Consider the following 17,518-nt stretch of genomic DNA (forward strand, 5'->3'; position numbering starts at 1 on the left):
CATTGTGACAACGTTCAAGAGATCCCAGAAGGAAACTTACCCTCTATACTGACTGAGGAACTAGGGAAAGTAAGATCAGCCAGGAGGGGGAATTTACAAACGGATAGTGTACATTTATAACTCTCTCTCAAGCCTGAATTCAGAAAGAGACCAGCCACAAAAGAATGCATATGGTACAAATGCATTTACAGAAGTTCAAACCCAGGCAGGATTCACCTCTGGTATTAGAAGTTGGGGTGGTGGTTCCCCTAGAGACTGGAAGGGGCATGGGAAGGGGTTTTTCAGGTGCTCTTGGTGCAAAGTCACTGGACTATACACACATGATGTGTACATTTTTTCTCTATATGTATACCTCAATTTTAAAAGCTTGGATTTATTTGTTTATTCAAGAGAAAGGTGAGAGGGGGCGCCCGACCGATGAACGCAGTAGGCTGGGTCCACAGCCAGGATGAGAGCCCAGACTCTGGATTCAAAGGGACCTGAGATGCGGGGGCCCCCGGCTCGAGGCCTCACTGACTGTGGTTTTCCGAACGGGCCTAACTACCTGAGCCCTGTCATGTGTCCATTTTCTGATCGACAAGATTGAAATAATAATAAAATGTTGGGGTCGCAGGGGTTGTTGTAAGGAAAAAAAAGAGAGAAAACAGCTGCAAAAGTGCAAAACCCTTAACCGTGCTCGACACCTGCAGGGGGCCTTCGGGAAATGACAGCATCGATATTAAACACCCGTGACTTAAAAAGAGGAAAGTGAGGCTATGTTGAATCCAGGGCTCTTATCTCGAACAGGGGACAAGTGTGAGGGCCAGGAATGCGGAAAGGGAGGAAGGCGCGGGGTGGGAGCCAGGAAAGCACAGGGCGATGGCGAGGCCAGGAAAACCGGGAAATTCATAAATCTTAAAAGGCGAGGTGGGGAGACAGCACCGGGCAAAGAGGGGCGGAGGACGTTTGGAGGGAGGATTGTGGCAAACTGTGGGGCAGAAAGAAGGAGCCCCTGGGGCCCTGCTTAGGGGCCCCCCACCCACATCCCAGAGCCTCAGAGAACTGAGTCCCCCTGCTGTTCAAATCAGGCACCTGCAGATCAGGATCTGACTCGGAAATCTGGTGGCAGAACTGAACAGAATAAAGCCCACTGGACCTCACAGATTTAAAAACTGAATGAAATCCAACTCATTCAGACTCTTCAGTCACTGGGCACACGGCAGAGGTGAAGGCACTCAGAGTCCCCACAGGTGCTACACAAACTGGGAAACAGGATTGCGTTATGGGGAAGCACGTTGTCTTTCCCTAGCAGACTGGCTCCTGTTAATAAAACTACGCTGTGTTCTGTGGGCAAAGGAAAACAGGTGTTAAAGTTGTTGGTTTGCTGGAAGCAGAGAGGAACGGCAGTGGCCGGATCCAGCGAACGGTAATGAAGAACCACGGACCCCAGAGATAAAGGCTGCGGCCAAGACCCCACTGCCTGTGAACCTGGCCCTCTTGAGGGGGAATCTGTGGCTGTATTAAACAGGTATCAAGAAAAATCTGATCATGTCAAAACCGTCACTGGCTCTTCCGGCTCTTTATGGCTCACCGAGCCCTTCACGGTTGAGTGTCGATGAGTCTCAGTTCATATGACCGCCTTGTATCCTAAATTCCCAGCCGCATGGAACAACAGGCCAGTCCCCTAAAATATCGCATGCTGTCACATCTCCACGTCACGCACAAACTGTTCCCTCCTGCCTAGAATAGCACAGCGTCCCCCTAAGCGCACGTCCCTTCCCCCTCCCTCGGCCTGCCTCAACTCCCCAGGTGCCGTGAGTCCTTTCCCAGGACCCTGGCTCCTCCTATAAATTGGTATCGTGCTGAGAACTACGGCCCACGTTTACATTTGTCTGTCTCATTCCCGAGTCCTCTGGGATGACTTCGCCAACGAGCATACAACTGGCACTCAGTAAACGAATCTGAATGCCCGAGTCATTTACTGCTACCTAATCACTTATAAATCGAGGCATGAAAGGTTGCTCCAGCAACCTTTCATTTGTAAGCTACCAGGTTGCTCCTTGTAGCTTACTCTCGTGTAGCTAAGGAAAGTAAGCTACAAGAAGGTGGGGAGTCTCTAACCACCTGGGCCCTGCCAGGCAACTCTCCCAAGGAACTCCTAGTCTTCGTACCAAATGTGGCTCAGGGGTGGTACCAACTTTCCCAAGGGGGGAAGGCAGTCCCTAGAGATGAAAAGCTGGTGAACAGCAAAACAGAAGGCAACGAGAGTAACAGTGAAATCCACAGCCCACCCCATCAGCAGAACCCGGTGGACGTGGGACCCCTAAGACACCAGCTGCAGCAGAAGTTGCCATGCGTCATGAGTCTAGGTGCTGAAGAGCATTCAGGAAAGTTCAGGAAGTGAGGGGACCCAGGTCAGAGTTTCAGTTTAGTCACTAATATGAAGTGGGGACCACACGGAACTTATTTGGGCCTCATTTCCCTGTTTTTACAATGTGCCCTGACAAAACTTACCCTACCAACGTGACTGCTGAGGCGTGGGGGAAATGAAATCACGTAGGAAAGTATGAAGCACAACATAGATTCAGTCTTTCGTCCCCACGTCACAGAAGGCACCTCGCTGTCCCTTATTATTTACAGCAGGGAAGCGGCACAGGGGAGCTTAACAGGCCCAACTCAGCTCGTCAGCAGGAGAGGTCAGCCAACCACAGAAGGGGGGCTCTAACCATTACCTTAGCTTCCGCATCGGCACTACCTTAGACACTCTCACCTCAAGAGGGCTCGTGGGGCCCATCAGGAGGGAGACACCTACCCGACACAAAAGGAGAACACCAGGCATGCCAGCATCACTGATGTGCTTCGTTATGGAGCCCTGGGCACAGGAGGCTCTGAGGGCTGAGAGCTGGGGCATTTGGCTCATTCTAAGACAGATGAGAATAATGTTAACTTATGATTTTGGAGGATGCTCTCAGCCTGAAGAACTAGTATAGTGAAGGCAGAGGCTGGGGATGCAGTGATGTGGGGTGATAAGAAAACCAGAGCCATATTATTCTAAGACTTCAGGGGCAAAAATGTCCTCAGGTATATAATTCATCTACTTCTGGTAAAACCTCTTTCTTTGCCAATGTAACAAGCTCTACCTTTAACATTTTTTAGGGTCTGCACACCTAACTCCTAACATCTGTAAAATCCTTTACTTCTTTCACAGGATTTTTCTAGTCTGGCATCCAGGCATCCTCTCAAACAGCAAACATGTAGATCCAGGTGCAATCCCTACCCTATTTGAAGACAGCATTTCTACACCAATGGAGGGCTTTAGTAACAATTAAATGACACGTTGGAGACTTCAGAGCATTACGATAGAAGACTTTTTTGTTTGTTTCCTTATTAAGTTGAATACACGGCTATCCTCATTTTTTTAAAAAGCAAATGCAGAACGTCTTAAAATGGATAGGAAAAAGAAAATTACTAGACAAAATAAGGAAGAAGAGATGGCCTAGCTGATATACTAGGAGGTTCTCTGGTCAAAGGCAGCATTTATGATTCTGAGCTCTAGGGCCTACTTCCTCCATCAATTAAACATTTCCAAACTGTAAGTGTGCTGGGGCAGCAACAGGGCTCCTAGGCAGGACAAAGATACAAACCAAGAGATGCGTGGACGAAAAGTAAGACAAAGATAAGTTTAAAATACACAGCCATTTCAAAGCTCAATTCAAAAATCCTAGCAAACGAACCAACCACTGCAGGCAAACAGCAGTATTCGATCAAGAAACAGACAAACTATGCCTGGTAAGCTGAAAGCCATTTCTGAAGAGGTGAAGAGGGAGAGAGAGGGAAGGGACAGTTGTCCAGCAGCTACACATAACTCACATCAAAAGGAAGGGCCTCACACCTCAATATAACTCCAAGAAATTAGCTACACATTCCCAGACCATCAAAAAGTAGAAGAACAAAAGTTAAACTAAAACCCACATGGTGATAATATGGCACAAAATAAGCGTGTTACTTTTAGCATTTAATAGACAAAAAAATCACCCAAATATCGTGACGAGTAAAAAGGGGGCTGAACTAATTTTCAAATCCACGAAATAAACTAAGTGTGGAATCTAGACATGGTCAACAGAGGGACCAGACGCAAGATCAGGAACGGAGGGCAGAGGGAGGAGGACTGGCCACCGACACGTCTTCTCAGCTAGAAGCCGAGATTGGCCCCTATTCACTGCTGCAAATCATGTTTTCCTAAGAAGCAATTTCACCCCAAATGTAGTTCAGATTTTCTCTTCCCTTTAGGCACCAACTCCAAAAAGGTAGTTTAAAGATTTATTTAAACACTAAACAAGTGGGTGGAAGGTTTCTCAATTACATGTCTAACGTTAAAACACGGGGTGGGACTTCCCTGGTGGTGCAGTGGTTGAGAATCTGCCTGCCAATGCAGGGGACACGGGTTCGAGCCCTGGTCTGGGAAGATCCCACATGCCACGGAGCAACTAGGCCCGTGAGCCACAACTACTGAGCCTGCGCGTCTGGAGCCTGTGCTCCGCAACAAGAGAGGCCGCGATAGTGAGAGGCCCGCGCACCGCGATGAAGAGTGGCCCCTGCTTGCCGCAACTGGAGAAAGCCCTCGCACAGAAACGAAGACCCAACACAGCCAAAAATAAATAACTAAATAATTAATTTAAAAAACAAAAAAACAAAAAAACAAAACACAGGGTGAAGGAACCTGGAATTTAGCTGGCATCTTAAGCCAAACTATTATTAGTGTGAGTTATGACTGACCTCTAGGTGCTACTATACGAAGCAGGTAGAGCTCGGCCCCCCAAGTATTTATGGAGAGGAAAGCGATGCCACGGGGGCCAGAAAAATGCCTTGAGGGGAGAGAGGCGTGGAGTACAACAAAGATGTCAATCTCTCTAAACTTCAGGTTTCCTTTTTATCAGTGATCTCCACAGAGTTTAGGGAACAAATTTCCTAAAACTAAAAATGAGTTCAAGTTAAGCTGACCAAACAACAGCAATTAAATTTCACCTTGAGGGTTTGGAAACACAGTCAGGGTGAACCGCTTATAAATCAGCATTACACATCTCTAAAATGCAAACTGCACTCTCCCTTGGAAAAGGATGAATCATAGGGTCTTCTGCAATCCTGGGCTCACCACCCCCCACCTAGTCAACGCGGCAAACATTTGTTTACTGGGTATCTATGCTCAAGGGGACTTCAGAAGCTTCAGTTCTAGTGGGGAAGAAGCCGACTGAAACATGACCTGTACACAGGATTGTAACTCAAGGCCAAAGTGTGGGAAGTGTCACAAGACATTACAAGGTGCCAGAAGAGAGAAAGCACATAGGGAAAGGCATCAGCAAAGGCTTCACGAAGGAGGCAGCAGCTGAAGTGGTCTTTGAAGGACAGAAAATATTTCCGCAAGAAGAGGTAGAGGCTAGTGAGAAGGCAAGCTGCTCCAGGTAGAAGGAGGAGGGCTCTTCTCTTCATGGAACAGAGCGTTATCCCATTTGACCAGAGCACAAGATGCAAAGAACATAGCACACAAGGCTGGAAAAAAAGGCTGGGGTGATACTACCAGAGGGGCTACATCAGGAGTTTATATGCACCTTTTGAAGATATCTGAGCAAGAAACAGACAAGATCAGGTAAATATTTCATTAAGGGAAAAACTCACCTATGATCTTAGTGAGGATTTTAACAAGTAAGAAGACTGGGTAAAAATGGGAATTAAACAAGGAAGTACCAAAGACTAAAGTTTGGGTCCAGATGTTAGATAGAATAGGGACAATGCTGGGAGATTGGGATTGACATATATACACTAATATGTATAAAACAGATAACTAATAAGAACCTGCTGTATAAAAAAAATTAAGTTCAAGAGAAATGAAAAAAAAAAAGAAGAAAAATAGGGACAATGCCTTTCACAAAAAGAAGTTAGGAGAAGTTAGAAGTGGGAGAGAGAAAAAATGTCCAGGTTGGTTGGGAAACCCTACTGAGATCTTAGATCACTCTGACACCAAAACAAGTACAGAATGGTGGCAATGTCATCTTGCTCTAGGCCACTTTGATAAAAACAACGGAAGGAAGCAGGGCGTTTTGCATATGCTGGTTCCTCCACCTGGAGTCTCATGCCCTTCCCCTACACAATTACTGCAGCTCTGAAAACACTTTGAGAATCCTCCCCTGACCCTCCAGATGGGATCAGCCCTTCACAGAATTTCACAAAAACAGTACTCCTCTGTCACAGCTCTTATCTCAATTATAATTACACATTTATTTTTGTGATTACTTGATTAATGCCACCTCTCCATCACTAGGCTGTGAGCTCCCAATAGGGTCCTCTATGCCTAGTCAGCAGATTTTGATGAAATCTGTAGAAGAGAGGACAGGAGGGAGGTGACTGACCAGACTGTAGTAGGCAGATGGTGTGGGAACCTGAAATCACATCCCGTAACGCAGGGCTGCAGCAATGGACATACTCAGACAGAAGAGACCCTTCATGGAGAAACGGTGGTCTCCAAATATCTGAAGAGCTGCCTGCCCTGAGGAGGATGTATCAGCAGCACACTGTGTGGTCTCAGGGAGTGGGAAAGAACAGGATAGATGGGTGAAAGTTCCAGGGAGACAGATCTCGACTCAAGGGCTGGAAGAGTTTTCACACAGCCAGGGAAAACGAGTCGCCATCACTAGAGGCGCTGGGTCAGAGATGCGCAGCCACTCGGTGAGGCCACTAGAACCACAGACGGGCATTCACGCTAGACGCACTTTCAAGGTCCCTCCCGTCCCAACTGCACTCTCCCGGCTGTACCACTCTTCGAGGGCACTCATCCAGCTGCCCGTGAACCCTCAAGCTCCCTCTCTGTGCTGGGAGCCCACTGTCCCTCTACCGGCAACAGCCCACCCTCCCGGCCCCCTCTGCCGGGGGGCCTTATCCCTCCTGCACCAGCTTCAGCTTCCCGCATATCCACCCTGCCCCAAGGAAGGCCTTCCCTTCCTAACTCTGGCCACTCTCTACCTGTCTGCCTATCACCCACCGCTCTGCCTTCACAGCACTCAGCACTTGTCGCAAACTTAACTCAAGCATCTACTGTTCCTTTACCGTTCCCCCCCCATCAGTAGGCTCCCCCCAAAGCCGGAAAGACGGATGTTCTCTTTCCTGGAGCACGCCAGGCGCCTAACACACCGTTCTCCAACAAACATCCACGAAGAGCCTCCATCTGTCCTTCCCAAATATTATTTCGACTGGTGTTTCTCAGAGGATGACTCTTGCAAACCCTTTACCACCTTGTTCACTCTACCCTGGATATGACGGTTTGTCACCATTCTTCTTACAAGCCTCGCACGGACGCTGTCCAGTGTGGTCGGCTGACATTCACCGTTGCCCCCGGCGAGGTGCTCACTCCTCAAGGCTAAGTGTCGAGAAACTTTTACACAGCAACTCAGAGTCAGTTCACCACTGCTGGCTCTTGTAATAAAAAACTGGGACTTGTATTCTGTATCTTTTTTTCCCCCTATCCATCTGTATTTGTCTGTTTTAAGAGTCTCAATCTTTGTCATATTGGGAAAAAACTGGTCTGCCATCATAGCCAGTTTGAGAAGACCACCTCAGGCAGTATTACTTTACTAAACGATGAGAACAGTACGTCCTCTCATTCTAATTAATGGATTAATATGGGGACTAAGAATGTGTACGTAGCCCAGGTCCCAGACAATGTGCAAGTTCATTTTTCCCTCTGATACCAATTTACTCAATCTTCCTCCCATAATATGGCTCACCTTAAACTTGAAAGAGAATCCAAAAAAATGTTTTAACTGTTTTAGAAAGCAGCGACCCCTCAGATCCACAGCCCAGTGCCCGTTCTGACCAAGGGGAGAAAAGCACTGTCATACCTGAGTCTCACAACTTTGCCTCTCTGCCCACTGTCATGGTCCTAGCTTACGCAGCTGTGAACACAAAGAAATCCAAGGTTCTCACAAGTCAAGGACGTGACTATTTTGGCTCTAGTAAGCGTGACACCAGTACTGTCATCCACTGAAGGTGTAAACTTTGTGTCTAATTGCACACACAATTGTTAGGAACTGGGTCTAAGTTAACCCTCCCCCACACACCAGCCTTGAGGACCAGCTCTGCCGCTCTCAGCTCTGCTCACCCCACGTCCTCTGCCTCATATTTCATATTTTGGGGGGGGGGGTGGTCTTGGCAGCTGGAAACTCCCCCACAGCTCTGACTCCTAAAACTGACTTTCCCTAATGGTTCGCTGAACTTGGCCTTAGTTGCCTATTATTTCCCTGAAGAATCATCAGTTACTATTAATTATTGCATCTTGGCTCAACATTAACTGTTTGCCCGTTTTCTTCTTTATTTTTTGGCCACACCTCGCGGCATTTGGGATCTTAGTTCTCCGACCAGGGATCGAAACTGTGCCCCACCCCCTGCATTGGAAGCGCGAAATCTTAACACTGGACTGCTAGGGAAGTCCCCATTTGCCCTTTATCCACTCACCAGACAGTAGGACACATAACAGCTAGCTACACTGCCAGCAAAACCACAGGTAAGAAATACCCATAAGTGCCCTGGGGCATTGCAGGCTGGACACAGGGGGGCATTCCCAAGAAAACAAAACACAGTAGTTCACAAGTATTCAATCAGAAAAGATCTAGCAGCTAAGAAAGTATATGCAATGCTGCCCCACTTCCCAGTCCTGCTCTTCCCTGGGACTAGATGTCGCCATAAATTCCTAACATTGCTACTAGTTCCTAGTATAAACCAAAGCTTCATTTCATCATGAGTCAAATTACCGTGAAATAGATACTATAACGCAGGAAAACAGGAGCAATGGGAATCTGCTTTCTAAAAGCAGATGACGGGGTAAGGAATTCCATCTTTCCTCATGCTATTGGTTTGTCTGATGCAAGGCTGCAATAAAAACCACAGAAGGATGACCAGGTAGTTGAACGGACCACTCAAAATAATGCAATATGCAACAGATGCATAAGAAATAGCTGAAAGCAACCACTCGAAGGTAGAAGGTATAACCAAAAAAAAAAAAAAAAAAAAAACCTGAAGGCCTGTGACATGTACCTCTATTTGGAAAAATCAGTGAGTTGGAACTGGCTTTCTGCCATCTTCTATCCTAGGGGAAGAGAGTATTTGCTGAGAAGTAAGACAGACTCTCACATTTCAGGTTTGTTTTGTACAAAAATTGAGAACTTTAGGAATTCTTTGAAATCACGTTTCTAATTACCAATATTATAGAAAACAGGTGATTTTAAGTGACCCTGGAAGAATAACCAACAGGGCTTTTTAAATTCTGAATGCTCTTTTGCCCTTTAACCTACATCTCCTGCTTCCCCACCAAAGCCACGTTGCACTTTATAATCTCTCAGAGGAAGGCACCCAGCAAAACTTTACTTGGGGTTCCTGGGGAGGGGGGGGTCAACCCCCGATGTTGGCATCCAACAGAACTTACCTTTCAAGGAACTCCCGTTTTGACCAAAATAAGGAAAAGGTGGCACTGAGCCGGGTAAAGAAATAGCACATTTCACATTTCTGAGATTTCAAGTTTGTGACAGCTTATTGCCCACAACACAGTCCTGTGGAAAATCTCCAGCAGCTACCCCCTAACCAAATGGCAACGCAGAGCAGCTTTCTGAGGAAGGGTCAAGCAAGGAGGACCAACCACCCCTGGTTCTCGCCTCCCTCCTCGTCCCTGTCCCCAACAGCTTCTCTCCAGAAATAACTAAATGCATGACATCATCCACAGTGCGAAGACAGAGGCGTGACACCTACCAGGTGCCTATTTATAGCAAGTGTTAACACTCCTCAGGAAAAGACACTAGAAATCTCCTTGGAAACGCCCAAGCCTGTGCTCCCTTTGGAATTCGAGTCTGCTGATACCCATGACTAAGTAACCGCCTTTACAATAAAACCGAAGAGTTAGAGGTACTTACGGCTTCCCCCCGGGGATTCCTGCCAGGTTTGGAGGGATCGTAGGTACACGCATGTGAGGGGGAGGATCAAACCCAACCTGGAAACAGAATAAGGCATCGCAGACTCAGTTTATGCAGGGTAGGCACTTTGTGACACCTAAAGACTTTTCACTAGAAACTCAGAAATCCCCAAAGCAACAGAAACAGAAACAGGGACATGTGCTAGCATTTCTCAAAAGAACGATGATAATGCAAAAAAATAATATAGCCGGCTCTAAATACCACAAGACACTCTTTTTTGGGAAGCAGGAAGGTGTGTGATTGATCCGTGCATCGAGAACCAGCTTCCCACAGTAAATACGCCCTGTGGACTTAGGATGTTCTATCTGTCCAAACAAGTACAAAGAGCAATACGCTGAGTCAGGACAACCTGACTATCAACTTCGGCACTATCGACGTGTTAGGTCAGATAGTTCTTGGTTGGGGGCCGGCCTGGGAATGGCAGGATAATTGGCAGCATCCGTGGCCTCTACCCTCTCAGTGCCAATAATATCCCCCAGTTCTAATAAACAAAAGTGTCTCCAGATATAACCAAATGTCCCTGGAGGGCAAAATCACCCCGTTTCATACCACTGGTCTAAGCCATTGCTTAGAAATTCACGCATGGACGCTCTATTTTGTGCACCTTAACGAAGAAGGTACCTAGTCCCTCAGCTGCCCCCTTTGCTTTAAATTATCTCGCCCTCCACTGCACAGCCTTTCCTAGTAGTACAACATAAGGGAAAAAATGATGAACTTTACTATCACCCCAAGTTACTGGAGGTAATGAGGAAGGGAGAGGAGAGAAATGCACGTGACATATTTCAAACAGCCAACAGAAATGATTTAGGGACTTTCAGTTGCTATGAGTTACAATCTAGTCCCTTTTCCTGATGCAGTCAAGGACTACACAGTCAATTTTCCCCTTCACATGCAGTTCTGTCTCTTCCTGGTCAAACATGAGGCCATTTACACAGTGGGAGAAGGCAGGACAAGAAGGAGAACCTGCCCCATGGTTTCAGCCCCTTTGTATTTCTCCCTGTTGAGCTGAGATCACTTCTTACACCTAAGTCACGCTATTGGGTTTAAAGAATAATATAAGCATGGAATGAGAAAATTACAGCTCCTCAAATATTTTTTCTTAAGAATTAAAGAGGAAAAAAAAAAAAAAAAACTTCAAGAAACGAATGAAAAGGCTTCTGTGAGCTACTTGAGTCATTTCATCGCCTTCCAAAAAAAAAAAAATCTACTTTGGTGGGAGAAAACCAGATGTCCCCTGAACCGCTGAAGTAGCTCCTAAACACTGCCTTTTTTCATCCACAAAAACAGTAAAACAAAAAGCGTTTGGCCTTAACTTAATGAAGCGGCATGTCGATGAAGGCGGACAAGAGGGAGGTGGGCGCAGCGAGGACACTGGGTCTCTTTGTCTGCAGGCGTGGGGACTGCAAGCCGCCGGCCGCTCCTCGGGTCCTGCCCGCCCGCCCGCGCCCACCCACGGCTGCCTGCCTGCTGTCCCCGCCATCCCTACCATCGGGGAGCGCCCGTAGGCCACCACGGCGGCCGCAGCCGCGGCCGCGCTCATCTGCGGCGACATGTTGTGGAGGCTGGCGTAGGCGGCGCTGGGACTGGTCAGCTCGCCGTTCATGCCCGCGTGGGGCACCATCCCGAAAGGCGCAGGGTACGGACCCGGCACCGCCAGGGGCGTCCTCAGGCCGGCCGCTGCAAGGAAGCACAAGCTGCACGTGACTCACCTGGCCGCTCAGGTCCAGCCTGACCATCAGTTCCAGGGTCCTCTTCAGTGCCCTTCATTATAGGGAAGGAGGAGAGAAGGCTGGGGGGAGCAGAGGGGTACCAACTCCAAATCCTACACAGGGTCCCTTCTTCCCTGGAGCTGAATTCATCTCCAGGAAAGAATGGACCCCAGGGGAAGAACTGCCCACACATTTCCTCCTTGGTCGGTACACTGGGCAACACTGGGCAACACTGGGAACCAGGGAGATTAAGCGGCATTATTGTACCCAATTCACAGAAGGCTAACCAAGGCACAGGCACCACCTGTTGACTTAAAAGAAGGTTTTCTTGATACAATCCAAGATTTCTCCTTCAGCCCAAACTTTCCATTACCTGCTACCAATTCCAAATGAAAACCTGATCCTGGATTTATGTAAACCAGAGCACAGGTTTAGCGGGAGTATCCTGGGGCCTCTCTTCCTCTGGGCCCAGAGTGTTACATTTTTCCTTTGCCAGGGAGGAAGATAAAGTTAAAAGTTATGAGTTTATTCAGGGGCTGGAGTCCCAGTGAAACCCTCCCAATTTCTCCTGAAGGAGAGACCGTGATTCCCGAGGGATATACCGGCAGAACACCGGCCAACTAAAGCAAGCAAGAAGCACACTTGGGCCAGTCAGACAGGCTGTCTCAGTCAATATTAGCAAACTCAGACACACAATGATAGTTTGGTAAGGAGCTTACATGCAGAATAATTATCAGAAACTTTATTGAAGTCCCTGGGATTTGGATTATTTGGAAATAAAAGAAAAGCCAAATGTAAACAGTCAGAGACTGAACAGTTTGCAGCTGCTGAAACCCAAGGACAAACATCTGTTTCTTATCATGGCTTTTCATAGATAGGAAGGAGGGAGGGGGGGCAGAAAGTCTATCTCATATTCACGAGGAAACTGCATGAGAGCTGAACTGACGAATCAGGTTGGGAAAGGGAAAAACAAAACACAGCCCACAAGAGGCAATGCCCTACCCGCTTGGTTAACGAGGGGGTCCATGGCTGGAGGCTTGCCGAGGCCTGGACGTAGTCCTGGAGTGGCGCTGGTGCCCGGCGTTGGCATGTCACTCCGAGGTGTCGGTGTGCTGGATTTCAGAACAGGCGTGCTGGCTTTTTCATGCTGGTATCATTAAACAAATTAAATGAGTATTATTTTTAATCCAAGCCATATTACACAATTTATCACAACAGCAGCTGGGACACTGGGCACCTTCTAGCTACTCCCTCAGCCAATTTTCATAAATCCACACAATGTTGACAGCATTAACTTGTGAGGGAGAAATGTTGACCTTTCCTCTTCCTGCCAGAATTAAAACTCTAGCTAGAGACACAGAACATGATCACACTCCTTCCTCCGCAGATTTTATTTTAATAAGTATTTTTTCATCAGGCTTGTGGACTTTGGATCTAGGCCAAGTTAGAATGATGACCACCCAGAGGAAAGTTCCCGGTCACTCAGAAGCGAATGCCCCGGTCATCGAGAATATCAGAGGGAGGACTCCCTTTCTACCCTTGCCTCTTAATGGCAGTGGGATTGAGACTAACAGTGAGAGACAGCGGAGCCATCAATTTGATGAGAAGCAAACTAGCATCTCAGAGGCAAAAGCCCTAGACCTAGTCCTATCATTTTGACAGATGTGCCTAAAAAAATAACTCTTTGGCATTCAGCAGCTGCACCCATTTGCCTACGTAACCAGAGTGGCACCCGCTAGTGCAGGGGCCTTCAGGAGTCAAGATAGTAACAGGGTCACAGGGCATCTTCTTCTGCATCTTAACCCTTCACGCCCTTTTATTCATAGTCTGAGAAGCACTCTGGGGTAGCAAAGAACTTGGGCTAGAGAGACCCCGGCTCCCTCTGGCCTTGGATCTGACGAGCTGTGTAAACTTGGCAAATTCCTCCAGCTTCCCTCCCCATCAGTGAAATGGGATAATGCCTTGAGGGACTATGTAGGGATTAACTGCAGGGTTGTTATGGTGCAGTTATGGCTAGTGAAGAGATGAGATACTCCACGATGTCTGTTGAATGACTGGAAGCATGAATGGGCCTGCTGTACCCGCATCCCTCCCCGAGTTCCAGGCTTCCCCTGGTGCCGCCCTGAGTACATCACCATCTGCCCAGCAACCCAATCACAACATGGCCCAACACGATGGGTCAGTCTAAAACCAGGAGAAGTGCACCGCTTAAGGAAATGAGGACTTCTTAGGACCTAAGGCATTTGAACCGTTTGCCAACTAGGAAGTTTCAGAGAGCCTATGCCAGGAACATAGCCCCCAAGTAAGAAGGCAATGGGCATGGAAGCTTGTTATCTCTCTCTAATCATGGCCCAAAACAGACGCCCCAGAGGGCAAAAGTAATCACCACGGGGACAGAAAGCAGAACGAAGAGCTTCACTTTTAAACCCTTAAAAATGTAACTCTCGGGGCTTCCCTGGTGGCGCAGTGGCTGAGAATCTGCCTGCCAACGCAGGCGACACGGGTTCGAGCCCTGGTCTGGGAAGATCCCACATGCCACGGAGCAACTAGGCCCGTGAGCCACAATTACTGAGCCTGCGCGTCTGGAGCCTGTGCTCCGCAACAAGAGAGGCTGCGATAATAAGAGGCCCGCGCACCGCAATGAAGAGTGGCCCCCACTTGCTGCAACTAGAGAAAGCCCTCGCACAGAAACGAAGACCCAACACAGCCATAAATAAAAAAAAAAAAAAGAAAAAAAAAATGTAACTCTCAATTAGTAAAGACCCCACATTTCAAATACTTTAGGGAACCTCTGGTTCCCCAAGAAAACTAAACTGCTAAATAGGCAAGTGACAGTTCTTATGACCTACCAAGCTCATTTCTTTGGATTTCAAAGAAGTGGAACTTCCCGAGGAGGCGGTGGATGCCGGGCTGCTGGAGGCGTCTTTCTTTAGCAGACGGTTTTTGTCGATCCCATTTTCCCTGGGTGAGTGGGCGGGGCTTGCTCGTGGAGACGAGGGGTCCTCAACAAGCACAAGCAAAGGGCTCGTGATTTCACTTATAATGGACGGATCTTTCCACACCAATTCGCCAAATTAAAGGAGAGCCCTGAAAGTCCTTTAGATTTGGGGGATTTGAGGGTGTGCACCTAATACTGCTATTACAATGAATAGGATGGTGTTTGCGAGGGCACCCATGAAGACACCATAAAGAAACAAATCTAGAGACAATCATATCTTCCCTCATGCTCAAATACTTTGCCCAGAGGGCACGGGACAGAAAGGAGCACCAGACACCAACTTAGGAAACCAAAATGGTTAGGGAAACAGATTTTTTTTTTTTTAAAGGAAACAAAAGTTTGTGTTGGTTTTAGACACTTATTGTTCCATCCATGAACAACCATTAAATCCTTAATGTGTAAAGTTGCAAAAGACCAAAATATGGTGGTTCCACTTCCTTTCTCTCACAAGTCACTCTGAAAATAAAGTTTGATAAAGAGAATGGTTACCTCATTAGACACATCCACAACTAAGTTGTCATCACTTTTGTCACCATCGCTGTCCTGAAAAAAAAGAAATTTTAATGCCATTTACTAAAGGGTTTGAGGCTCAATTAAATTTCTGTAGTTCTTGGTAGCAGAAAGACTAGCAAATGACCTGGGCTCCCTTCCAGAATGCCAGTCCTGGTAATTAATACCACCGTCTCCCCTTCGCATCTGAACTGGGGAGGTGCAAAGACCCAGGCAGGAAACCCCGTTGCAGCAGCACACCAGCTATACAATCACAACGTGTATACAACAGGTGATGGCAAGCCATAAAACTTGGCACACAGTAAGGGCTCAATAAATGTTTGTAGCAGCTGAATCTCTCTTATAATCGGAAATCTGCATATCCTTATCTCAGAGATCTTTCCCCACTGGATTTCAAATTAAGAACACAACTTCACGTCATTGCTTTTTTGTGTTATCACCTTGAAGGCTGCCAACAATTCTAGTGTTCATGGACAATTCATAATTATAAAGACAAACTTAGGGGCTTCCCTGGTGGCGCAGTGGTTGAGAACCTGCCTGCCGATGCAGGGGACACGGGTTCGAGCCCTGGTCTGGGAAGATCCCACATGCCGCAGAGCAACTAGGCCCGTGAGCCACAACTACTGAGCCTGCGCGTCTGGAGCCTGTGCTCCACAACAAGAGAGGCCGTGACAGTGAGAGGCCCACGCACCGCGATGAAGAGTGGCGCCCACCCGCCGCAACTGGAGAAAGCCCTCACACAGAAACGAAGACCCAACACAGCCAAAAATTTAAAAAAAAAAATTAAAAAGACAAACTTGAACCCTGTTCCCATGGGGTCACTAGTTACTACAAAAAATTAAATAAAGGAAACAAAAAACTACAAACAACAAAGCTAGCTACTGGCTGGAATAATGTACCAAGATCTAACCTCATGATAAGAATAAAGCTCTTTAGCAATCAGCTTGGAATATTCTTGAGATGGAAGGAAGATAGGATGGCAGTATCTGGAGGGCCCTGGCATCCTATGTTAGGAATTTTAATGTCTTGACATGAAGCCATAATATTGGCGAATCAGAGGAAACGCCAAGGTTGCATGCACTGAGTTTGAAAAAGCTTCAGAAAAGCTGTTCAACTTAACGTGATCACTCCTAAATCAAATTCAGGGCAGGCTGAAGAAGTCTACTTTCTTAGCCAAAAGGCCTTATATGTCTTTCAGTGCAGAGGAATACAATGGACATACGGAAAAATAGGTTATCGCAATGGGTCCTATTCTCAAAAAGGAGCAGGCCCCTGGTTTATGATCTACACAATTCTTTTACTGATGTCACTGTCAAATAAGAATACACAAATAATGTTTGAGACATATTAGTACAAGTGCAGGTGTCACCCATTAGCTTTTTGTGGCCCCCAAGTCCAGCTAGAAAGGTACCCTCAACTCTAAATTCATGTCTTAAATGTTTTATCTAGCCATACCTAAAGCATTAAGTGTGGGAGACCCAATTTACTTTCTTCAATAATGTGTTACTAGATATACTTTTAGTCATCATTATAAAGGCACCATGCAATTCACTAGCAATAACAATAAATTACAACCAATGAGGAAGCCTGGGTAATTAAAAATAACAGGCTATTGAAAGAAATATTTTCATGCAATAAAAGAAAAAATTAATACTAAAGAAAATTTGCTTTCTCTTAGTAAAGCCCACAGAAAAGCACAAACGTTGTCGGGTGTTAAGAAACCCAGGGTGCGGGAATTCCCTGGTGGTCCAGTGGTTAGGACTCCGCACTTCCACTGCAGGGGGCATGGATTTGATCCCTGGTCGGGGAACTAAGATCCCGCATGCCACATGGTGTGGCCAAAAAACAAAACAAAACAAAAACAAACCAAAAAAAAAACAAAAAGAAAGAAACCCAAGTGGTGGCGACTAAATATAAGCCAAAGGGGATTCCCTTTAGGAAAAAAAAAACAGCATAAAAATAGTTAATGTAATGTACAGACCAAACTGGCAAAAGGTAGCAAATAACTAATTTATTATAATAGAACTGTGCAGTGAGTCCTTAAGTAGTCTGAAATTTAAATCTTAGCTTTGTACTGGACCCTTCTGCAAATATAAACCTTCACAGTACAGTATACACCTGTCGTCAAACATCTAAGGTCTGAGTCCTTTGCCCCAGGTTCTCCAACGTCATCTCAATACATCACCCTCAACTACCTACACGACTAGACATAACGTAGTACAAACAGGTTACAAACAAGTCATGCAGAGCTATGGATTCTAGATCCCTCACTACTAAATAACTTACCTACAGAGCAACTCGGAATTCTATCA

General features: G+C 46.7%; 1 protein-coding gene across 3 annotated transcripts in view; it reads right to left on the reverse strand.

Moving 5' to 3' along the window:
• Nucleotides 1–17,518, reverse strand: part of LOC103005929 (TLE family member 1, transcriptional corepressor) — an 87,575-nt gene that overhangs the window by 12,224 nt on the left and 57,833 nt on the right. For 2 of the 3 annotated variants that reach the window (XM_057547917.1, XM_057547916.1), the window contains exons 10-14: nucleotides 15,186–15,239; nucleotides 14,548–14,700; nucleotides 12,701–12,845; nucleotides 11,476–11,666; nucleotides 9,930–10,006 (exon numbers count right to left, since the gene is read on the reverse strand). In XM_057547917.1, the coding sequence (XP_057403900.1) occupies nucleotides 9,930–10,006; nucleotides 11,476–11,666; nucleotides 12,701–12,845; nucleotides 14,548–14,700; nucleotides 15,186–15,239 (620 nt within the window). The remainder of the gene's footprint in view (nucleotides 1–9,929; nucleotides 10,007–11,475; nucleotides 11,667–12,700; nucleotides 12,846–14,547; nucleotides 14,701–15,185; nucleotides 15,240–17,518) is intronic. The other variant, XM_057547918.1, reaches the window with a different exon arrangement.

The sequence above is a fragment of the Balaenoptera acutorostrata genome, chromosome 6 (assembly GCF_949987535.1).
Source record: "Balaenoptera acutorostrata chromosome 6, mBalAcu1.1, whole genome shotgun sequence".
NCBI lineage: Eukaryota > Metazoa > Chordata > Mammalia > Artiodactyla > Balaenopteridae > Balaenoptera > Balaenoptera acutorostrata.